The 24,922-nt window shown below is 43.8% G+C and overlaps 1 protein-coding gene across 4 annotated transcripts in view; it reads right to left on the bottom strand.

Annotated features, from left to right (window-relative positions):
- Nucleotides 1–24,922, bottom strand: part of LOC122548705 (kinesin-like protein KIF24) — a 130,101-nt gene that overhangs the window by 90,649 nt on the left and 14,530 nt on the right. For 2 of the 4 annotated variants that reach the window (XM_043687515.2, XM_087989900.1), the window contains exons 1-2: nt 20,691–21,259; nt 8,937–9,126 (exon numbers count right to left, since the gene is read on the bottom strand). In XM_043687515.2, coding sequence (XP_043543450.2) covers nt 8,937–9,126; nt 20,691–21,259 — 759 coding nt within the window. Of the gene's footprint in view, nt 1–8,936; nt 9,127–20,690; nt 21,260–24,922 lie in introns of those variants that run through there. The other 2 variants (XM_043687516.2, XM_087989910.1) reach the window with 2 other exon arrangements.

Below are 24,922 nucleotides of genomic sequence, written 5' to 3'. Positions count from 1 at the left end.
ATATAGAAATCACTCCTTCTTATTGCAGTAATTGATTCCTTAATCAATATTGCAACACCACCTCTTCATTTACACCCTAACAGGTTTTGCCCTTGAAGATTCTATACACTGGAATATTGAGCTGCCTTTGGAAAGTCCATGCAGATTCAATGGGCCAAATGATCTTTTTCTGCATTGTAGGGATTCTATGATTCTATGACTGATGTGTATTCACCCTCAAGGCTCTCTACAGTGACATCCATGATCCATGTATCAAGATGACAACTTACCATCCTGATTTATATTTGTGACCACAGAAATGCCTGTTTACTCCCCTAACTATTGGATCTCCAATCACTATTGTTCTTCCAGTTTTCTTTGTGTCCCCTCCACTGTATAGCTGTCATTGACTTGGTTCTGGGTGCATTCCTTAAGCGATCTACCAATTTAATCAGTATTCAGCACCAAGTACTCTGGCTGAAGATTGAGATGCACATCTGCCTATTTTTTTTACTCCGTGCCTTGAATCCGTGCCATTCTTTCTTTCCCTGTGTACTCATAAGCTGCAGAGTGACCACAGCTATAAACTTGCTATCCATGAAGTTCTCAACCTTATGGATGCTTACTGCAACTGATGACACTTCCTGTACATAGAACATAGAAGAATACAGCACAGTACAGGCCCTTCGGCCCTCGATGTTGCGCCGATCCAAGCCCACCTAACCTACATTAGCCTACTATCCTCCATATGCCTATCCAATGCCCGCTTAAATGCCCATAATCAGGGAGATTTCACCACTGCTACTGGCAGGGCATTCCATGAACTCACGACTCGCTGAGTAAAGAACCTACCCCTAACATCTGTCCTATACCTACCCCCCCCTTAATTTAAAGCTATGCCCCCTTGTAATAGCTGACTCCATACATGGAAAAAGATTCTCACTGTCGACCCTATCTAAACCCCTAATCATCTTGTACACCTCTATTAAGTCACCCCTAAACCTTCTTTTCTCCAATGAAAACAACCCCAAGTGCCTCAGCCTTTCCTCATACGATCTTTCTACCATACCAGGCAACATCCTGGTAAACCTCCTCTGTACCCGTTCCAGTGCCTCCACATCCTTCCTATAGTATGGTGACCAAAACTGCACACAATACTCCAGATGCGGCCGCACCAGAGTCTTATACAACTGCAACATGACCTCAGTACTCCGGAACTCAATTCCTCTACCAATAAAAGCCAGTACGCCATATGCCTTCTTCACCGCACTATTTACCTGGGTGGCAACTTTCAAAGATCTGTGCACATGGACATCAAGATCCCTCTGCTCATCCACACTACCAAGTATCCAACCATTAGCCCAGTACCCCATCTTTTTATTACTCTTACCAAAGTGAATCACCTCACACTTAGCTACATTGAACTCCATTTGCCACCTTTCTGCCCAGTTCTGCAGCTTATCTATATCCCGCTGTAACCTGCCATATCCTTCCTCACTGTCTACAACTCCTCCGACTTTTGTATCATCCGCAAACTTGCTCACCCAACCTTCTAACCCCTCCTCCAGGTCATTTATAAAAATGACAAACAGCAATGGTCCCAAAACAGATCCTTGCGGAACACCGCTAGTGACAGCACTCCAAGATGACATCTGCTTATTTAAGTCATAAAAGATGTCCAGGAGTTACCCCATGGTATAAGATGTGCATTCCAGAGAATACAGATTCTACATAATTTCTGTATATTAGATATGTAAGACCCATCAGCGACCCACTCTTATTCTCCTGTTGTCACTGAAATATAGGGAGGTTAATTGAAATTACTTTACTTAACCCTTAGAATCATACAATCCTACACAATACAGAAAAAGTCTGTGCTGCCAAAAATATACCACTACCTACATTAGTCCTACTTTCCCTTACTAAGCCCTTAGCCTTGAATGTTAAAGATATGGGCTGGAAATGTGTTGCTGGAAAAGCGCAGCAGGTCAGGCAGCATCCAGGGAACAGGAGAATCGACGTTTCGGGCATAAGCCCTTCTTCAGGAATGCGAATCCTGTTAAAGATATGGCACAGGAATAGGGCCTTTGGCCCTCCAAGGCTGGGCTGACACATTTTGCTCGTCGATACTAAAACTGTCTTCACTTACAGGATCTGTAGCCCTCTATTCCCTTCCTATTCATGTATTCGTCCAGGTACTTCTTGAATGCTGCTATTGTGTCTGCTTCCACCACCACCTCTGGTAGCATGTTCCAGGCACTCACCACCTTTTGTGTGAAAAACCTGTCTTGCACATCTCTTTCAAACCTCCATCTCTCGTACCTCTGCTACCTAGCAATTGACCCCTCCACTGAGGCAAAAAGCCTCATACTTCCCAAACCATCCACAATCTTACAAACCTCTATAGGGTGCCCCTGAGCCTCCTGCATTACAGTGAAAACAAACCCAGTCTATCAAACCTTTCTTCATAGCTAAAATTACCAGACAATGTCCTGGTAAATGTTTTCTGTACCCTCTCCAAAGCATCCTTATCCTTCTGGGAGTGTGGTGACCAGAACTATACACAACATTCCAAGTATGGCCCAACTAAAGTTCTAAAAAGCTATAGTCTATTCTTATACTCAATGTCCCTTCTAATGAAGGCAAGCATGCCATAGGCCTTTTTTACTACCTTATCTACCTGTGCTGCCACCTTTTGTTAACTGTGGACATGCACACCCCCATCCCTCTCCATATCAATACTCCTAAGGATTCTGCCATTTACTGTATAATTCCCACTTGTTCTTGATTTTTCAAAATGTACCACCTCACATTTGTCTGGATTAAACTCCATCTGCCATTTTCCTGCCCCCAACTGATCTATATCCTTCAATTTCCTCTGACAATCCTCCTCACTACCTGCAACTCCTCCAATCTTTGTATCATCCGCAGATTTACTAATTAGATCAACAACGTTTTCCTCCAAATCATTTACGTAAACCACAAGCACCAGAAGTCCCAGCACTGATCGCTGTGGAACATGACTGGTCACAAATCTCCATTGCAAAAATTATCTTTCCATCATTACCGTCTGTCTCCTATGACAAAGTCAGTTCTGTATCCATCTTGTCAGCTAGCCCCGATACCACATGACTTCACCTTTTGTACTGTCTGCCCTGAGAGACCTTAAGTGTTCGTCCAAGTACTTTTTAAAGTTGTGAGGTTTTCCACCTCAATTAACATCCCATGCAGTACATTCCAGACACCATCACCCCATCCCTCTGGGTGAAAATAACTTTTCCTCAGATCCCTCTTAACCTCCTGCCTTTCATTTTAAAATTATGGCCCCTTGTTAATGACTTTTGGCTAAGGGGAACAGCTTACATAGAACATAGAACATTACAGCCCAGTCGGCTCTCAATGTTGCACCGACCTGTCATACCAATCTGAAGCCCATCTAACCAAGCCATCTATGTCTCTCTGAAACCTACAACATCCTTCGTCACTATCCACAACTCCACCAACCTTAGTGTCATCTGCAAATTTACCAACCCACCCTTCTACGCCCTCATCCAGGTCGTTTACAAAAATGACGAACAGCAGTGGACCCAACACCGACCCTTGTGGTACACCACTGGTAACTGGGCACCAGGATGAACATTTCCCATCAGCCACTACCCTCTGTCTTCTTTCAGCAAGCCAAACTGCTATATCTGCCACAATCCCATTCCTCCGCATTTTGTACAATAGCCTACTGTGGGAAACCTTATCGATCGCCTTGCTGAAATCCATATACACCACATCAACCGGTTTACTCTCATCTACCTGTTTGGTCACCTTCTCAAAGAAATCAATAAGGTTTGTGAGGCACGACCTACCCTTCACAAAATCGTGCTATCACTAATCAAATTATTCTTTTCTAGATTATTATAAATCCTATCTTTGTGGGCGGCACGGTGGCACAGTGGTTAGCACTGCTGCCTCACAGCTCTAGAGACCCGGGTTCAATTCCCACCTCAGGAGTGTGGAGTTTGCACTTTCTCCCCGTGTCTGCGTGGGTTTCCTCTGGGTGCTCCGGTTTCCTCCCACAGTCACAAAGAAGTGCAGGTCAGGTGAATTGGCCATGCTAAATTGCCCGTAGTGTTAGGCAAGGGGTAAATGTAGGGGTATGGGTGGGTTGCGCTTCGGCGGGGCAGTGTGGACTTGTTGGGCCGAAGGGCCTGTTTCCACACTGTAAGTAATCTAATCTAATCTAATCTAATCTAATCTATCTCTTATAACCTTTTCTAACACTTTACCAACAACTGAAGTGAGGCTCACTGGTCTATAATTACCTTGGTTGTCTCCACTCCCCTTCTTGAAAAGGGGAACCACATTTGCTATCCTCCAGTCTTCTGGCACTATTCCTGTAGACAATGACAATTTAAAGATCAATGCCAAAGGCTCGGCAATCTCCTGCCTGGCTTCCCAGAGGATCCTAGGATAAATCCTATCCGGCCCAGGGACTTATCTATTTTCACACTCTGCAGGATTTCTAATACCTCTTCCTTGTGATCCTCAATCACACCTAGTCTAGTAGCCTGTATCTCAGTCTTCTCTGCAACAACATTGTCATTTTGTAGAGTGAATACTGTCGAAAAACATTCATTGAGTGCTTCCCCTATCTCCTCTGACTCCACACACAACTTCCCACAACTATCCTTGATTGGGGAAAAAGTGAAGACTGCAGATGCTGGAGATCAGAGCTGAAAATGTGTTGCTGGAAAAGCGCAGCATGTCAGGCAGCATCCAAGGAACAGGAGAATCGACGTTTCGGGCATAAGCCCTTCTTCAGGAATGAGGAAAGTTTGTCCAGCAGGCTAAGATAAAAGGTACGGAGGAGGTACTTGGGGGAGGGGCGTTGGAAATGTGATAGGTGGAAGGAGGTCAAGGTGAGGGTGATAGGATGGAGTGGGGTGGGGCGGAGAGGTCAGGAAGAAGTTTGCAGGTTAGGAAGGCGGTGCTGAGTTTGAGGGATTTGACGGAGACAAGGTGGGGGGAGGGGAAATGAGGAAACTGGAGAAGTCTGAGTTCATCCCTTGTGGTTGGAGGGTTCCAAGGCGGAAGATGAGGTGCTCTTCCTCCAACCGCCATGTTGCTATGGTCTGGCGATGGAGGAGTCCAAGGACCTGCATATCCTTGGTGGAGTGGGAGGGGGAGTTGAAGTGTTGAGCCACGGGGTGGTTGGGTTGGTTGGTCCGGGTGTCCCAGAGGTGTTCTCTGAAACGTTCCGCAAACTTGCGGAACCATAGCGTGTGACCATAGCATAACATTTTACCTCTTCTGCAGATAAAGATTTTTATGTTTGTAGTGTAACAGTAAACTAAGGCATTATTGGATCATACCTGAAATAACTGACTATGATATTACAAACTTAGTTTAAGGCTGTTTGAAGAAAATTAATTGGAATACATATTATTTGGATAATAATATTTAACTAAGAATGAATTTGCTAACTTATTGAAATAACTCCACTGAGGCAAGTATCCCACCATCAAGTCACTCGTCATTAACACACGGAGAGTCATTGAGACTGACCCAGCTCCCTCAGAAACAGCTCTCAAAGTTCTTTTTTTATTTACGTTCCACCACCAGAAAGAAAGAAACACCAGAGTGGCCAGTGACAAGCAGTGCCCTTCTCAACAAAGGAGGGTGTGATCAAAAAAGCGAAGGGGAGAGCAGGAATTAAATCAAAATAGAGTCAGAGGGGGAAATAAAATGATCCACACCCTGCAGTTCTCACCTCTCCCTGAACAGTTCAAGGGTGTTGCTGGACACCACGTTCTCCTTCTCCAGGGACATCTGGGCTTGAACGTAAGCGCGGAAGAAGGGTAGGCAATCGGTCCTGACGACCCCTTCCACAGCCCACTGCCTGGATCTGTTTATAGCAAATTTGGCCAGGACCTCCTTTGACCTACCCTCTCCCCTCTGCACTGGGTGCCCAAAGATCAGGAACATGGGGCTGAAGTGCATACAAAAACAGAGAAGGTTTTTAAGAAAATCCCAAGCCCACACCCAATATATACATAGTTCACTGACTCCACAGCACCACAGAACAAGCGGTTGGGCTGGCAGTCCATGAACCACTGCAATTTGCAGTTGCAGGAGACCGCTGCGTGCAGCACTCTCCACCCCAGGTCCCAGTCAGAAAGGGGAAGGACTCCCGCATAGGGAGCCCAGTGACATGCCAAGGCGTGTCCAGGAGATGGATGAGGGAAAAGAGGTGGACGGTGTACAGCAGTAGTCTGTACAGGGCCCGCCATTTTATGTCCCTAAAGGGGGCAAAACTATAACTCCGGAGATGGCTCAGGTTGTGGGGCACAGGTTCCCGCGGGAAGTACGGGACTTTGGGGCCAATGTGAAATCCCATCCTGGCAGGGGTACGCGCAAACGGGATTCCACCGGACAACTGATCATCCTCCAACTGGTGCACTATGTCAGGCCCAAGCACCACCGTTGTAAAGTGTCAAATCGCAGTGGCCACGAACCAGATGTCTACCGCTGCCCTGCTTGCTATATCCTGCGGCAGCATCCAACCCAGGCCCTCACTACCCAACATGTCCCCAACCCTGGTCACCCTCGCTGCCACAGCCGTCCCCTCCAACAACCACTCGAACCTGCGAGTACGGAGGTGTGAATTCCTGAGCAAAGGCTCCCCAACGACAGCTGCTACTCCTGCCAGAGGGTAGGCGTGACGCAATTTGACCATATTCCAGACAGTGATTAGGTCCTGGTAAAAGACAGGCAGCATCCTGAGAGCGACTCTGCACCTCTCCCACAGGCTTGACTTCCAAGTAAGTGTAACCAAAAATAAAGTTTTTTACATAACACAGTTCCTCAAACTAACTTTGAAGTAAAGGAAACAAAGCTGGAATATTCTCAGCCAATCAACCCACAATCTTCCTATGATGGCACAGTTTGATTTTTTTTCTCTCTCTATTCAGTGATTCCCAAACTGCTTGACAGTGATTCCAGTTTGCTTCAGAGATCCTAACTTGCTTGATGTTAGCATCATTGGCAAGATCACATTTGTTTCTCATCCCCAACTGCCGTTGAACCAAATGGCTTGCCCACTTCAGAGTATAAATAAAAAATCAACCATATTGGTGTAGATCTAGAGTCACATACAGACTCATCCAGATAGGATGGCTAATTTCCTTCCCTGAAGGACATTAGTGAATCAATTGGATATTTCGAACAACAGATTGTAGTTTCATGGTGACTGTTAAAGAAGAATATTCACAGTAGGTTAAAATCTTTGAGCAGAAAGTGAGGACTGCAGATGCTGGAGATCAGAGCTGAAAATGTGTTGCTAGAAAAGCGCAGCAGGTCAGGCAGCATCCAAAGAACAGGAGAATCGACATTTCGGGCATAAGGGCTTATGCCCGAAACGTCGATTCTCCTGTTCCTTGGATGCTGCCTGACCTGCTGCGCTTTTCCAGCAACACATTTTCAGCTCTGTTAAAGAAGAATAGCTTTATATTCTGGATTTATTAATTGAATTAAAACCTAGCCAATTGTCAATGTAGAATTTGAACTAATATCCCCAGAGCATTAGATGAGTCCTCTTGGTTATTAATCTCACAACATTACCGCTGCTCTGCCATCTCCCCATAAAAGCTTCACACTTTTCCCAGTCTACTACATAGTGATGCTGGTCGGCTCTATACTGACCCTGACCTGACTCACAGTAATTCTCCACCTTTTTTTATAAAAAGAAAGATATGTCATCTGCCTGTCAAATGCTTTTTGACGCTGCTTATTATTGGGGACCATTCAAACCTTTTGTGCTGCCTTCTGGGATCCTATTAGCAGTAATTACACACTGCTTTTAAAACATGAATACGAGAAGAATAGCACAAATTGTAAAATTCACAGCATCACAGAATCCCTATGGTGCAGAAAGACGCCATTTGGCCCACTGAGTCTACGTCAACCTTCCGGACAACACCCCATTCAGACCCATCCCATCCCTGTAATCCTTCAGATCTTTTTAAAATCATGGTTAACCCACCTAACCTGCTCATCCCTGGGCCTACAGGACAATTTTTTTTAAGCTTGGCTAATCCACCTAACCCGCACATCTTTGAACATAATAGCACAGTTTCAATAGATTTCCAGTGTAAAACAAAACCCTCAGCAACATGTTTCCATGGGGATAAAAAATACACAATGCATATAAAGGTAAAATACTGTAGATGCTGGAAATTTGAAATAAAAATAGAATATGCTGAAGATACTCAGTAGGTCTGGTGGCAGCTGTGGAGAGAGAAACAAAGATGACAGTTCCAGTCCAAATGACTATTCTTCTGAACTGAAGAAGAGCCATATCTGACTCAAAATATTAATTCTGTTTCTCTCTCCACAGTTGTTGCTGAATCAAATACAGGGCAATTTCCGTGTGCGCGGGTCCAGTTTCCACAGTTTGTTACCCATGGTTTACCGCGGCCTGAACATATTACAGAGAACCTTTCAGAACCAGGGACCAGGAGGCTGCCAGAAAGGGAAATTTCCCACTTTAATGAATGGGTTCGCTGCTATCTACAGTTTTGGGCTTCCACAGTAGGTCTTGGAATGTATCCTCCGCGGGTACGGAGAGAATACTGTATGCAATACACAGATAGATGAGAAACAGTATAGCAGAAATACACAAGTATTTAAAGTGGTGTGCAACTGTTCATATTCTAAAGTATACCTGTGAGGATCATGACAGAACACATTCCAAAGTATATCTGTGAGGATCAAGACAGAACACATGTTGCAATTCAGATAGCTTATCATTCAAACCTAACTCATGTAGCCTACATATTATCATTCTTTTTATAATCAGTATATTTATCTTTTTTCCTAGCAAACTGATACAATTTCATTACCAATGAATATTCATCAGTCAACATTTAAAATTGAAGGAATTAATAAACAAAAATAAGAATTCCTACTTGTTGGACATACTGCTTCAAATCAACCGCTTCCTTTTTCTCATGAATAAGGACAGATCTATTTTCTTCCACTTTTGCAACATCAATTTCTCCACGTCGCACTTCTCGTACTCCCAGAGGTCGCTTTCGAACACAAACGTGGATTTTTTCAACCTCAATCCATGCCTGTTCTTTCCCAGGGTTCACAGGCCTAGGAATAAAAAGGTGTAGAATAAATAATAATTCTAGAAACGAAACAATCCACCAGCTCCATTATAATTGTGATTATGTCGTCCCGTTTCCATGTCAGTCAAAGCAAACACTCAGAGACACAGTATGGCTCTACCTTCTTCATCTTTACTTCAAGCCCTGGGGAGAGAGCAATCGCCCATGTACACAAAGACGCGAGTTCTTGGTCTTCTCTTGAACAGCAGATTCTTAAGGAATTATACAGTCACTTACAGGGAGCAGCATTCAAATAAGGCAACATCTACATTGACTGGGTGACCGTAACAATCAGCAGTAACAGTAAAGATGACGCCATCTGAATTTCTTCATGTTCTTCAGCTCATTAACTGGCATTACACAACAGATGTTCTCCTTGTCATTAAACCACTACCTTGGCCTCCAGCACCCCGTTGTTTACTGCAAGTTCTTATCTGGTCAAAGTCATGCTTGCTGAGCCTTTGTCAAGCAACCCTAAACTTAACTCTTTCCCTACTTGCTCACACCTAATACGCTTTCTCAACTCGACTTCAAAAAGCAACCTGTAATGAACTTTGGGCATAGAAAGGGTAAATAGAAAGAAACCTTTCCCCTTGATAGAGGGATCAGTGACACAGTTGGGGCGGGGGCATAGATTTAAAGGTAAGAGGCAGAGGTTTAGAGGAGATGTGAGGAAAAACATTTTCACAGAGGGTAGTGGGAATGTAGAATTCACTGGCTGTAAGGGTGGTGCAGGCAGAAATCCTCATAACATTTAAGCAGCATTTAGATGTAGTCTTGTGATGCCCAGCCATACAAAGATATGGGCCAAGTGATGGAAAATGGGATGAGAATAGCGGTTTTTGACTGGCATGTCTTTTTCTATGCTATGGATCTCAATGACACTTAAGGACACGGCTGCGACAATAAATGTATACTTTTTCTCTGTCTGCATTAAAGACAGGGATAAATCCCAGAACTTCTGACCAATCAGCTAATATCAACAGTGGGGATCTTTGAGAAACAATGTGCAAAGTCTTGCAGACTATCCACATTCAAGAAAACAGACAGCTGGACCTTAATCAGAAGCTTCCCCCACAGTTCTTCATCCCTTCATTTTATCATCATCCTCCTACCTTGTATATCACGTCCTCCTACTCCCTACCTGAGAAGACTTATCTGGATTTACTGCATGCAAGGTTTCTCTTCCACACAGGCCTCCTGCAATACTGGCAGTGGTGTGGCACAGAATCACTGGCGTCCAATTAGAGCTATAGCTGTGTGTCTGGGTGTCTTCTGGAGATGGACCAAAACCAGTTTTATACAAATTAAAGGGCATTGCCCAATATATACCCAAGATCTCAGTGGAGTAGCTGGACTGTAGGCGGTCTCCTGAGCCTGGAGCTCGTCTGCTCTCGTCTTTTTCTCCTTTGCACTTATATTTTTGTTTTCTTTCTTTTTTTTATTCATTTTATTTTCTTTAAAGCATTTTGTGATGGGTTCATTGGCAGCGTCGGTACAGAGAGAGAGCTGGCCATGTACAGAATGGCAGCAGCATCCCAGCAGTCTGAGGTGGCAGTGGGAGATGGCAACAGATGCAATTTCTCCCAGTGATCGGATGCAGTAGCTGACACGGTTCTTCCAAGGCTCCTCTTGGCAATGCAAGACAGTGGCAGCATGGCATCAGCAGAAAGAGTGGGCCATGGTTGGATTGGCAGCAGCCTCCCAGCATTCGGAGGTGGCGAATGTGGCTCCTCCCTGTGATTGGAGATGGCAGCAGCATCATTTGCAACAAGAACACAGCTCCATCCGGCGACTGTTGATCGAGATTTCAGGTATGGTTAGGCCTGGGTGCCTGCATCAGTGATTCCAAACACTTTTATGGAGACAATACTTAGATGAAGATCTGGATGTTTTTCTTAACTTTTATTTCTGATGTTTTTTATTTAATTCTGATTTTGTCACCAAGGTGATGCCAGAGAACAGCCACTTAGTACACTTTACACTGTATTTATGCAGTCCTATAAATAAAATCTAATTCTAATTCCATTACAACGGGGCATGCTGGCTAAACAGACGTGTACTTGCTCCCAACACTAACGCTCAAGTACATGGAGCCTGGATTTAGATGATCAGGTTTCATTATAAATCTAGACAAAATAAATTGTAATTTGGAAAAACATTTAATGAATGAGAGCTAGCAACATTTGTGAAAGGTAAACCATGTTCGATTGAGACTTTTTACTGAAGTGAGGTGAAGAATTGATGTAGACAGTGCATTTAATATACATAGGAGAAAGTGAGGTCTGCAGATGCTGGAGATCAGAGCCGGAGATGTGTTGCTGGAAAAGCGCAGCAAGTCAGGCAGCATCCAGGGAACAGGAGAATCGACGTTTCGGGCATAAGCCCTTCTTCAGGGATGAGGAAAGTTTGTCCAGCAGGCTAAGATAAAAGGTAGGGAGGAGGGACTTGGGGGAGGGGCGTCGGAAATGTGATGGGTGGAAAGAGGTCAAGGTGAGGGTGATAGGTCAGACTGGGGTGGGGGCGGAGAGGTCGGGAAGAAGATCTCAGGTTAGGAAGGCAGTGCTGAATTTGATGGATTTGACTGAGACAGGATGGGGGGAGGGGAAATGAGGAAACTGGTGAAATCCGAGTTCATCCCTTGTGGTTGGAGGGTTCCTAGCCGGAAGATGAGGCTTCTTCCTCCAACCGTCGTTTTGTTGTGGTCTGACGATGGAGGAGTCCAAAGACCTGCATATCCTTGGTGGAGTGGGAGGGGGAATTGAAATGTTGAGCTACAGGGTGGTTGGGTTGGTCCGGGTGTCCCAGAGGTGTTCTCTGAAACGCTCCGCAAGTAGCCGGCCTGTCTCCCCAACATAGAGGAGGCCACATCGGGTGCAGAGGATGCAATAGATGATATGTATGGAGGTGCAGGTGAATCTGTGGCGGATATGGAAGTTTCCTTTGGGGCCTTGGAGGGAGGTGAGGGGGGAGGTGTGGGCGCAAGTCTTGCACCTCCTGCGGTTGCAGGGGAAGGTGCCGGGAGTGGAGGTTGGGTTGGTGGGGGGTGTGGATCTGACGAGGGAGTCACGGAGGGAGTGGTCTTTACGGAATGCTGATAGGGGAGGGGAGGGAAATATATCCTTGGTGGTGGGGTCCATTTGGAGGTAGCGGAAATGACGGCGGATGATGCGCTGTACATGGAGATTGGTGGGGTGGTAGGTGAGGACCAGTGGGGTTCTGTCCTGGTGGCGGTTGGAGGGGCGCGGTTCAAGGGCGGAGGAGCGGGAAGTGGAAGAGATGCGGTGGAGGGCATCGTCGACCACGTCGGGGGGGAAATTGCGGTCCTTGAAAAAGGAGGCCATCTGGGTTGTGCGTTTTTGGAAATGGTCCTCCTGGGAGCAGATGCGGCGGAGTCGAAGGAATTGGGAGAATGGGATGGCGTTTTTACAGGGGGCAGGATGGGAGGAGGTGTAGTCCAGGTAGCTGTGGGAGTCGGTCGGTTTGTAGTAGATGTCCGTGTTGATTCCGTCGCCTGAGATAGAAATAGAAAGGTCGAGGAAGGGGAGGGAGGAATCTGAGACTGTCCAGGTGAATTTGAGGTCGGGGTGGAAGGTGTTGGTGAAGTGGATGAACTGTTCAACTTCCTCGTGGGAGCACAAGGCGGCGCTGATACAGTCATCGATGTAGCGGAGGAAAAGGTGGGGGGTGGGGCCAGTGTAGTTGCGGAAGATGGATTGTTCCACATATCCTACGAAGAGGCCGGCATAGCTGGGGCCCATGCGGGGGACCATGGCTACTCCTTTCGTTTGGAGGAAGTGGGAGGATTGGAAAGAGAAGTTGTTCAGGGTGAGGACCAGTTCAGTCAGTCGAAGGAGGGTGTCAGTGGAAGGGTACTGGTCGGTACGGCGGGAAAGAAAGAAGCGGAGGGCTTTGAGTCCTTCGTGATGGGGGATGGAGGTGTACAGGGACTGGATGTCCATGGTGAAAATAAGGCGTTGGGGACCGGGGAAGCGAAAATCATGGAGCAGGTGGAGGGCGTGGGTGGTGTCCCGAACATAGGTTGGAAGTTCTTGGACTAAGGGGGACAGGACGGTGTCAAGGTACGCAGAGATGAGTTCGGTGGGGCAGGAGCAGGCGGAGACAATGGGTCGGCCGGGGCAGTCAGGTTTGTGGATTTTGGGCAGGAGGTAGAAGCGGGAGGTGCGGGGTTGTGGGACTATGAGGTTGGAGGCGGTGGATGGGAGATCCCCCGAGGTGATGAGGTTATGGACTGTCTGGGAGATGATGGTTTGGTGGTGGGGGGTGGGGTCATGGTCAAGGGGGCAGTAGGAGGAGGTATCTGCGAGCTGGCGTTTGGCCTCAGCGGTGTAGAGGTCGGTGCGCCAAACTACTACCGCGCCTCCCTTGTCTGCTGGTTTGATAGTGAGGTTGGGGTTGCAGCGGAGTGAGTGGAGGGCTGCGCGTTCCGAGGGTGAGAGGTTGGAGTGGGTGAGTGGGGTGGGGGAGTTCAGGTGGCGGTTAATATCGCGGCGGCAGTTGGCTATGAAGAGGTCGAGGGCAGGTAGGAGGCCAGCACGGGGTGTCCAGGTGGATGGGGTGGCCAATAAAGGAAAGCATACCAAACGCCTTCTTTACTATCCTACCTACCTGCAGCTCTACTTTCAAGGAGTTATGAACCTGCACTCCAAGGTCCCTTTGTTCAGCAACACTCCGCAGGACCTTACCATTAAGTGTTGCTAAGATTTGCTTTCCCAAAATGCAGCACTTCGCATTTATCTAAATTAAATTCCATTTGCCACTCCTCAGTCCATTGGCTCATCTGATCAAAATCCCTTTATAATCAGAGGCAACTTTCTACACTGTCCACAACACCTCCAATTTTGGTGTCATCTGCAAACTTACTAACTATATCTCTTACGTTGACATTCAAATCATTTATGTAAATGACAAAAAGTAGTGGACATAGCACTGATCCTTGAGGCACTCCACTGGTCACAGGTTTCCAGTCTGAAGAAGAACAACCCTCCACCACTACCCTCTGTCTTCTACCTTTGACCAGTTCTGTATTCATGAGTTCACTGCACAAATAGAAATAATTGAATATCACTTGATAGATATTTCAGAGATGTAGTTACAGGGTGAGCAAGACTAGGAAGTTAATATTCAAGGGTCTTCAATGTTCCAGAAAAATAGAACAAAGAAAACGAGGTGGGATAGCATCGTTAATAAATGATAGTATTATTGTCATGGTGAGTAGTGATAGACTTACTACTACTACTACTGTTTTCCCAGTTTAGGTAAAAATAAGCAATGGCAAAGGGGAAAAATCATCATTGAGAATAATCAATGGGCCTCTGATGAGTTTATATAAATGACGAAAAGTAGTGGACCTGAGGATCTAAAATCTGGAATTAGGTTGTTGTCAGGAGCAACCAATTTATGCATGCTTTCGGTAATCACAAAATGGCTTCTTAATACAAAGTAACATAACAAAATGGCTTCATGCTGCAAATTAACACTGTTTAAAATGGTTTCTCACCCTGCTAAAAGCTGCATTTCTGTCTTGCTGAGCTAACTGGATCAAAAGATAAAGCAGACAATGGGGCCTTCACAGTATGGAATTAACTAAGCTAGATAGGACATTACTGACCATCCCAGTTAACCTTTAAATACAGGTGGGAAGAGATAAATATGTAGTAAACAACTTTGTTTTCCAAAAAATATCATGGGTTAACCTGCTGTCCACTATGTCATTTTATTGCATTTTACACGATTTCTTAAAAAAAAAATAAAAATTGCCTTTGTTCGAAGTGGAATTGCGCACTTTCTTCAAGGAACACAGAAGCTTTTAACCTCTGTGTTGCTGGACAAATGTGTCAGGTGTCACGATAAACTGAAATCTTGCTGAAGCAGACCGCATTCCTATTGATTATTTGACTGATCGCGGAACCGAGAGACCCCTCCCGAGGGTCAAGATCTTCAGAAACAGCACCAATCCTTGTGGCACTCCACTAGTCACAGGCTTCCAGTCTGAAAAACAACCCTTCAACCCCACCCTCTGGCTTCTACCTTTGAGCCAGTTCTGTATCCAAATGGCTAGTTCTCCCTGTATTCCATGATATCAAACCTTTCTAACCAGTCTCCCATGGGGAACCTTGTTGAACGCCTTACTGAAGTCCATATAGATCACATCTATCGCTCTGTCCTCATCAATCCTCTTAGTTACTTCCTCAAAAAACTCAATCAAGTTTGTGAGACATGATTTCCCATGCACAAAGCCATGTTGACTAACCTTAATCAGTCTTTACCTTTCCATGTACTTGTACACCCTGTCCCTCAGGGTTCCCTCCAAAAACTTACCCACCATCAACATCAGGCTGACTGGTCTACCTGGCTTTTCCTTGCCACATTTCTTAAATAGTGGCACCACGTTAGCGAACCTCCAGTCTTCCAGCACCTCATCTGTGACCATCATTGATACAAATATCTCAGCAAGAGGACCAGCGATCACTTCACTCGCTTCCCACAGAATTCTAGGGTACACCTGATCAGGTCCTGGGGATTTAACCACTTATATGCATTTCAAGACATCCAGCACTTTCTCCTCTGTAATATAGACATTTTTCAAGATGTCACCATCTATTTCTCTACATTCTATATCTTCCATGTCCTTTTCCACAGTAAACACTGATCGTTTAGTATCTCTCACATTCCCAGCGGATCCACACGAAAGCCACCTTGCTGATCTCCGAGGGGCGTTATTCTCTCCCTAGTTACCCTTTTGTCCTTAATGTATTTGTAAAAACTCTTTGGATTCTCCTTAATTCTATTTGACACAGCTATCTCATGTCCCCTTTTTGCCCTCCTGATTTCCCTCTTAAGTATACTCCAACTGTCTTTATAGTTTTAAGATTCACTTGATCTATCCTGTCATATGTTTCCTTCTTTTTCTTAACCAAACCACACCCCTCCCAATGCAAGAAGGATAGAACCCCCTTGGTCCTCACCTCCCACACCACCAACCTTCGCATACATCACATCATCCTCCACCACTTCTGCAGCCTTCAAATGGACCCCACCAAAGATATATTTCCCTCCCTACCCTATCAGCATTCTAGAGAGACCATTCCCTCCAAGACTCCCTCATCAGGTCCATGCCTCAGTCCACACCCCACTCTTGGCACCTTTCCCCACCATCGCAGCAAGCGCAAAATCTGCACCCACAACACTCCCCTCACCTCCATCCAAGGGTGCTTCGGGATCCTTCCACATCCATCAGAAATTTTCCTGTACCTCAATTAATGTCATCGACTGCATTCGTTGCACCCAGTGTGGTCTCCTCTGCATCAGGAAGACAGGTCGCCTTATTGTGGATCATTTCAGAGAACATCTCTGGGACACCTGCACGCACCAACCTCACCACCCCGTGACTGAACACTTCAACTCACCCTCCCACTCTGTCAAGGACATGCAGGTCTGGCTTTCTCCACTGCCAAACTGGAGGAAGGACACCTCATATTCTGCCTTGGGACCCGACAACCACACAGGATAAATGTGGATTTCAACAGCTTCCTCAATTCCATTCCCCCAACATTATCTCCAGTCCCAAGCCTCCAACTCAGCACCACCTCCAGACCTGTCCATTACTCCCCCCCTGACCCAACACCTTCTTCCTCACCTTCATCTACCGATCGCCTTCTTAGCTACCTTCCCCACACCCCACTCCCCTCCCATTTATCTCTCAGCCCCAGCCCACAGGCCTCATTCCTGATGAAGGGGTTATGCCCGAAATGTCAATTCTCCTGCTCCTCGGATGATGCCTGACCTGCTGTGCTTTCCAAGCAACACACTCTTGACCCTCAATTTCTCTCGTCAACCAGCATTCTGTATACCTACCAGCCTTTCCTTTCACCCTGACAGGAATATACTGTCGCTGCATGCTCGTTATCTCATTTCTGAAGGCTTCCCATTGTCCAGCCATCCCTTTACTTGAGAACATCTGCCCCTAATCAGCTTTTGAAAGTTCTTACCTAATACTGTCAAAACTGACCTTTCTCCAATTTAGAACTTCAACTTTTCGATCTGGTCTATCTATTTTAAACCTAGTAAATTATGGTTGCTGGCCCCAAAGTGCTCCCCCACTGACACCTTAGTCACCTGCATTGCCTTATTTCCCAAGAGTAGGTCAAGTTTTGCACCTTCTCTTGTAGGTACATCCACATACTGAAGCAGAAAGTTTTCTTGTCTCCACTTAACAAATTCCTCTCCATCTAAACCCTTTACACGATAGCAGTCCCAGTCTGTGTTTGGAAAGTTAAAATCCCCTACCATAACCACCCTATTATTCTTCCAGATAACTGAAATCTCCTTACAAATTTGTTTCTCAATTTCCCTCTGACTATTAGGAGGTCTACAATACAATTCCAATAAGGTGATCATCCGTTTCTTAGTTTTCAGTTCCACCCAAATAACCTCCCTGGATGTATTTCTGGGAATATCCTCCCTCAGTACATCTGTAATGCTATCCCTGATCAAAAATGCCACTCCCCCTCCTCTCTTGCATCCCTTTCTGTCCTTCCTGTAGCATTTGTATCCTGGAACCTTAAGCTGTCAGTCCTGTCCATCCCTGAGCCATTTTTTCTGTAATTGCTATGATATCACAGTCCCATGTTCCTCACCATGCCCTGAGTTCATCTGCCTTCCCTGTTAGGCCTCTTGCATTGAAATAAATGCAGTTTAATTTATCAGCCCTACCTTTTTCTCTGCTTTATCCCTTCCTGCCCTGACTGTTTGACTCACTTCTTTTCTCAACTGTACCAGTCTCAGATTGATCTCTTTCCTCACTATATCCCTGGGTCCCATCCCCCACACCTTACCAGTTTAAATAATCCTGAGCAACTCTAGCAAATCTCCCTGCCAGTATACTAGTCCTCTTCCAATTCAAGTGTAATCTGTCTTTCTTGTATAGGTCAATTCTATCCCAAAAGAGATTCCAATGATCCAAAAATGTGAATCCTTCTCCCATACAGCAGCTCCTCAGCCATGCATTCATCTGCTCTAGCCTCCTGATGCTACCTGCACTAGCTCGTAGCACCAGGAGTAATCCAGATATTCCTACTCTTGAGGACCTCCTTTTTAATTTCCTGCCTAACTCTCTGTATTCTCCCTTCAGAATCTCAATCTTTACCCTTCCTATGTCGTTATTTCCAATGTGTACAATGACCTCCTGCTGGCCCCTCTCACCCTTGAGAACATTCTGCACCCTCTCTGAGACATCCTTGATCCTGGTACCAGGAAAGCAACACACCATTCTAATTTTTCATTGTTGGCCACAGAAACGTCTGTCTGTGCCTTGGACTACAGAGTTCCCTAACACAATTGATCGCTTGGAACCCGACATACCCCTCATTGCATTAGAGCCAGTCTCAATACCAGAAACTTGGCTGTTCGTGCTACATTCCCCTGATAATCCATAACCCCCTACATTTTCCAAAACAGCATACTTGTTTGAAATGAGGATAGCCACAGAAGACTCCTGCACTACCTGCCTAACCATTCCTAGAGTTAACCCATCTATGTGACTGCATCTGCGACTTTTCTCCCTTCCTATAACTGCCAGCCATCACACCCCCTTGCTCTTGCAAATTCTTCATTGCCTCTAAATGTCACTCAAACCATTCCATTTAATTGGATTCGCAACCAACGGCATTTATTGCAGATATAATCCTGAGTAACATGTAAACTCTCCATAAACTCCCACATCCAACAAGAGCATATCACACTACTAAGGATACAAAATTAGCAAACAGAAAACTGTAGTATTCACTTGTTTTTCTGATTGCAAGGAAGGATACAGTACTCCCCCTTAGGTTGACATTCAAAATGATTACACTTTGTGATATACATTTTAGTGCACACCAGGCATCATTTCAAAATTTGCAGAAGGCAAACCAAATGAGCTTTGAATTGAATATTGAATATTTTTAAGATTGAGTTAGATTCTTGATTGACAAGATAATCCCAAAATTGTAGAGGTTAGACAAGAATGTGGAATTGAGACCACAATCAAATCAGCCATGATCTCAATAACCAAATGGCATACTGATGGATCCTAATTTGTAAGCTTCTATGAACAAAACTCATAAATGCAATAAACAGCAAGGAGAGCAGCATTTGACTTCTGAAGTATCTGAAATATGTAGATACACATCAGATAGAAAAATGGTTATGGGGGAAAATACAAAATAAATGCTATAATTTTATGGGGTTACAGCAAACGAGATGCAAAAAAAAAATAAGCAATTTGAAAAGGAGGTATACCATTGAGGAGGCCGTTCAAAAAGCATCTTTGGTTTTATTAATAGAAGGATAAGACCTAAAATAAGTTATCCTAAACTTTTACAAAATACGAGTCAAGCTCCTACTCGACTATTGCGGCCAATTCAGAGTACAATTTTTTATAAAGGATATAAAGAAACTCAAGAGGGTGTTTATAAAACTTACAAGATTGTACATAACTGAAGTTCCAGGACCAAAGACTAGAGAAGCTGGGACTGTCCATATTAAAGCTGAGAAAGTTAAGGAGAGATTTAAAACCAGTGTCTAATATTACAAAGGCTTCTGAGAGTAAATAACGCAATAGGCAAAACAAGAAAAAAAAAATTGTTTTCTTTGGCAGGAAGAACTAGATTGGGGTTGGGATATCTGGTTGGCATGGACAGGTTGGACCGAAGGCTCGGTTTCCATGCTGTACATCTCTATGACTTTAATGACTTCTGATGAGCTGTAATACACAACCTGAAGGGTGGTAGAACCAGATTCAACAATGACTTTTAGAAAGAAATTGGAGAAATATTTGAAGGAGAAAGTTTCACTGGGCTATGCAACAAGTACAGTGAATCTTTTAAGATGACAGTACAGATGTGAAGGGCTGACTACCCAACCTTGCACTATGAACGCAAGGCTTTGTGTCCCAAGCCTTTTGGAAACAAGCAATTGCATGAAAATATTGACACATTTGAAGGTCCTATTGTCATATCCTGCGATGGACCAAATCAACTATCCAAAATAATAAGTATTCTAATAACATAAAATGGCTTTAGCCACTGTACAGCAACAGAAATATTGCAGCAGATCAACAGATGAGAAATCTGGTAACTGCAGTGGCCCTGTGGCCCAATAGAATCCAGAAACCTTCTGCTTCCCCAGAGAAACTCAAGAATATGTTTTCTGACATCGATGAAAATATAGTTAACACATAAGGAATAGTCTACAAAAGTTCTATGAACAAAAGTATTTATCTCATCTCACTGGATATCAAGACACTAGGAGATCATCAATATTCAAGAACTGAGAGATTATTTTTGATATATAAACTAGTCTTATGCAATACCAATAGCAGATGTCAATTATATCCACTCCTAAATTCAACCAATTTCCCACAAAATAAAAATCATGCATTGACCCACTGTCTCTTAATATTGTGATCACATTAATACTCAGAGTTTTGCAAAAATTCTAAAACTACAAACTAATGCACGGTCAATCTTGAAACTGTCATTACAATACCTTAAGACAGCATGTGGTAGTCCATAATTATATCCTGAAACATGCAAAATCATTTTTGTATTTTGGACTGTTGAGCAATCAGCTTCCTTCTCAGGAAGAGAGCGCATATCCTTTAGACATAACTTGACAGGTAGCTGGTCAACTGGTGAAGGAGGTTTCGACAATCCTGAAGGAGTATCCTGAAGATGATTTTCAGATGATAGTGGAGGATAGCTACTGGTTTCAGAAACCTGACTGATATTGGCCCTTTTATGATTAGGTATGTACTCAAAGTTCAACTGACGCCGAGGGCCAGGTTTAGTTCTCTCCACAAAGACATTAAGTGAGTCTGGCTGGGAACAGTCAGTACTTGCACTGGCATCGTGGTCCTCATTTTGTACAGCTTTTATAATTTGAATGAGTTGGAATAAACGCTTTTGGTCACGCATGCTATGCATTCCCAGCACAGAGTAATCATTCATGGTCAGCTTAACTAGATCTTGCGATTTCAGAAAACCCATTGCTGTGAAGTGAGTGTAATACTGCTCCAGTCCAGCTTCACGCAGACATTCGTAGAGACATGAGGACATTCTACCACTTATATTGCCACTAAAAAAAGAAAAATGCAGTTTAGATTTTCAAGTTCTACATTATTTTGGGAAAATTTCGCTAAACATTATTTTCAAGGTCTTGGTCTCAATAAACTGGAGTCTCCCAGAAAACAAATTGAATAGAATTACTTAATTCTACTTTATATAATATTTCTGCCTTTTCTAAATAAGTGTTCCCACTAATAGGAGGAGTTTTAAATTACAATTAAATGAAATTTGGTGGTTCCAAAATTAAACACTCTTATTTGGTACAAGTCAGATTAAAATCTCTGCTCCAATGTTATCCCAAATTCAGTCTTTTATTGAAGCCATGTGAATTTTCTCATTTTCATAGCACTGAGGAGTGCCCCCAACTCATACCAACTTTTTGGCAGTTTGTACTTTGAACCAACAGCTATTAGGAATTAAGCAACACTAGGTAAATTGATTTCAACTATGAACTTTTCAGTTAACAGAAAGGAGGAGACTTCTCTTCTGAATATTGAAAAAATGAAAAAACACTGTATAAGCTTACCTAATCATAAATTAAATAGCAAATCTGCTTTCCGAGTAAATAAACCCTACATACCGGAGACAGTAGATTCTGAATGTAATATAGTATTGATAGCAACTATCTTAAAAATGATTAACCATATCTGCTCAGTAAAATTATAGATATTAAAGAACAAAAGAACTAACAATTATAGAATGCCTTCACAGTCTCAGCATCTCCCAAAGTACCTTTAAGTCCCAGTTAAGTATCTTTGAAGCATAGAAACCTGTGTAATAGAGGGAACTGCAGCAAGCAACTGTGTAAAATGTGCACAAATAGTAATGAGCCAAACATAAACTGTTTACAATGATGTGTCCTCAGATATCTTTCAACAATCCATAAAATATTCAATTGTGACAAACAGCAGAAGAGCTGGCCCAGTTTTCGGTGTGATCCAACCCAGATCCCCCTCTTGGCTTTTGACTTACCAAACTAGAATATATTTGGAGCAATCCTACCACAAAACTGCTCCCACTTTGTTTAGTTCCTGTGCCAATTCCATCTGTGCTTCAAGTATTTCCTCATGCTGACTGATACTTTCCAATGGGAATCATCAGCATATTTGAATTGTTTAATTGCACTGTAAAATCCTTCACTTTCCTCTTGTGGGTAGTGATGCCACTGAAGTTCTGGGAAATTCCCATCAGTGAAACCTCCAATAAATCCCTCTTCTCAATTTGTCTTGGTACCTGTGTACTTGTGGTAGCATAACAGAAGCTTCTGCTGGAGGGGTTACATGAGTAGGATGCATGGAGGATTGTTGAGCACATACACCAGCAAAGACTAGCAGGGCTGCATGATAAGCTTCTATGCTGTCCATTATACATATTCCTATGTAATGGTGGTTGACAGATAGATATGGATCTGGACAGCAGGAAGAACTTCTATACTCCTTGACTTCTTCAACCATCCTTTATCTCCTCTAAACTTGTCTATTGTAATGTTCCTCTCAATAGTCACCTATCTATTATCTTACATAAACTTGAAATCATTCAAACTCAGCAGCCATTATCCTAACTCTCACACAATGAGAGTTAGGATAATGCTGCTCACCTAATGCATCCATGGTTGCCAATCTACATTGACCGCTAGTCCAGCAATGCCTCGACTTTAAAAATTCCCACCCTCATTTACAAATATATCACAGCCTCTCCCCATATTGTAGCCTCCTCTAGCCCTACAACTCAGATCTTAGCAATCTTCGGATGCCAGATTTTCCCTGCCTCAAAATTTATGCCTATGACTTCAGTTTCCCAGGTTTACACTCTGGAATTCCCTCCCTAGACCTTTCTGCTTCTCTATTTTTGTTTCCTTTTTTGTGATGTTTCTTACAACTTTCTCTTTGATCAAGCTTTTAGTCACCAATCGTTACATCTCCTAACACAGCAAATTTTACTTCATAACCTAGACTTTAAAAGGCACCACCAAGACTGAAGTTAGTCATGTTGTTCCACAAGTCCTGCAGCTACAACTTCTGACAATGAGGCAAAAGCTTTATTACTGAATCAAGATTAGATAAATAATATGAATTGCCCGAGCTGTAACCATTCCCTGATTCTAAATATAAAAAAACTTCATAAGACTGATTTTCTGTGGTTGTTGTTATTGCAGTCAGTCCAGGGAGTAGATTTGTTTTTAAATCTAATTTCATCTTACATTTAATCTTAAATTTAGTGTTATATATTTGAAATTGAAAATAAATAATTTTCAATAATACGTTTTTAATTTAGGATAAACTCATGTTACTTGTTCTGAGGTCTCCCTGACACTGCCTGGATGATCTAGCTGTTAAAAAAAAAACACCCAAGTTGTTTTTTCTGGCAAAAAGGAACATAGCTATTGAAGCACAAGTAAGCCATTGCCCTTTCACTCTGGTTCACCACTCTACATTGTGACTGATCATCTACTTCAATATTCCCACACTATCTTCACACCCCTGATGTAACTCAAAATCTATCAATCTGTCGTGAACTTGCTTAATGAATGAACTTCCAACACCTTCTGAGGTAGAGAATTCCATAGATTTACCACCTCCTAACAGAAGAACTTCCTTTCAGTTAAATGAATTGCTTTTTTATTCAGGGATATTATCTCCTGTCGTAAATGTCAAAGCCAGCGGTAACATCCTTTCTGCATTCCATTCAGACATCAATAATAGAACATATACTCACTGAAGCAGGAGGCTCCACAAACATCCCCATCCTCAATGATGGAAAAGCATATCAGTGCAAAAAATAAGGTTGAAGCATTCACAACCATCTTCAGCAAGAGGTGCTGAGTGGATGAGCCATCTCTGCACCCTCCAGTGGTCCCTGGCATTACAGCAACCACCTTTCAGCCAATTTGATTCACTCCACATATATCAAGAAATGGTTGGAGGCATTGGATAATGCAAAGGCTTTGTGCCCTGACAACATTTCGACAATAACACTGAGGATTTGTGATTCCGAATTTCTTTCTGTGCAGCTATAGTGCTGGCATCTACCCTACCATGCGAAACATTTCCCAGGTATATCCTGTATACAAAAAGCAAGACAAATCCAACACAGTTAATTACTGCCCCTCTCTACTGTCAATCATCAGTAAAGTGATGGAACATGACATTAACAACACTATTAAGCAGCATTTACTTTGCAATAACCTGCTCACTGACGCATATTTTGGGTTCTGCAAAGGTCACTTAGCTCCTGGCTTCATTTATGTCTTGGCTCAAACATGGACAAAACAGCTGAATTCCCCAGGTGAGGAGAGAATGATAGACCTTGACATCAAGGTCACATTTGATTGAGTGTGACAACAAAGAGTCCTAGCAAAACTCAACTCAATGAGAATTAATGGGAAAACTCTCCAGTGTGTGGAGTCAGAACTGGCACATTGGAAGATGGGTGATGGTTGCTGGAGCTGAAAATGTGTTGCTGGAAAAGTGCAGCAGGTCAGGCAGCATCCAAGGCGCAGGAGAATCGACGTTTCGGGCATGTGCCCTTCTTCATTCCTGAAGAAGGGCTCATGCCTGAAACGTCGATTCTCCTGCTCCTTGGATACTGCCTGACCTGCTGCGCTTTTCCAGCAACACATTTTCAGCTCTGATCTCCAGCATCTGCAGTCCTCAC

This window comes from Chiloscyllium plagiosum, unplaced genomic scaffold (assembly GCF_037043375.1).
Source record: "Chiloscyllium plagiosum isolate Xiang-an unplaced genomic scaffold, Cpla_swu_hap1 HiC_scaffold_1, whole genome shotgun sequence".
Lineage (NCBI taxonomy): Eukaryota > Metazoa > Chordata > Chondrichthyes > Orectolobiformes > Hemiscylliidae > Chiloscyllium > Chiloscyllium plagiosum.
Note: the sequence above shows the minus strand (reverse complement) of the source record. Positions and strands in the feature narration are given on the sequence as shown.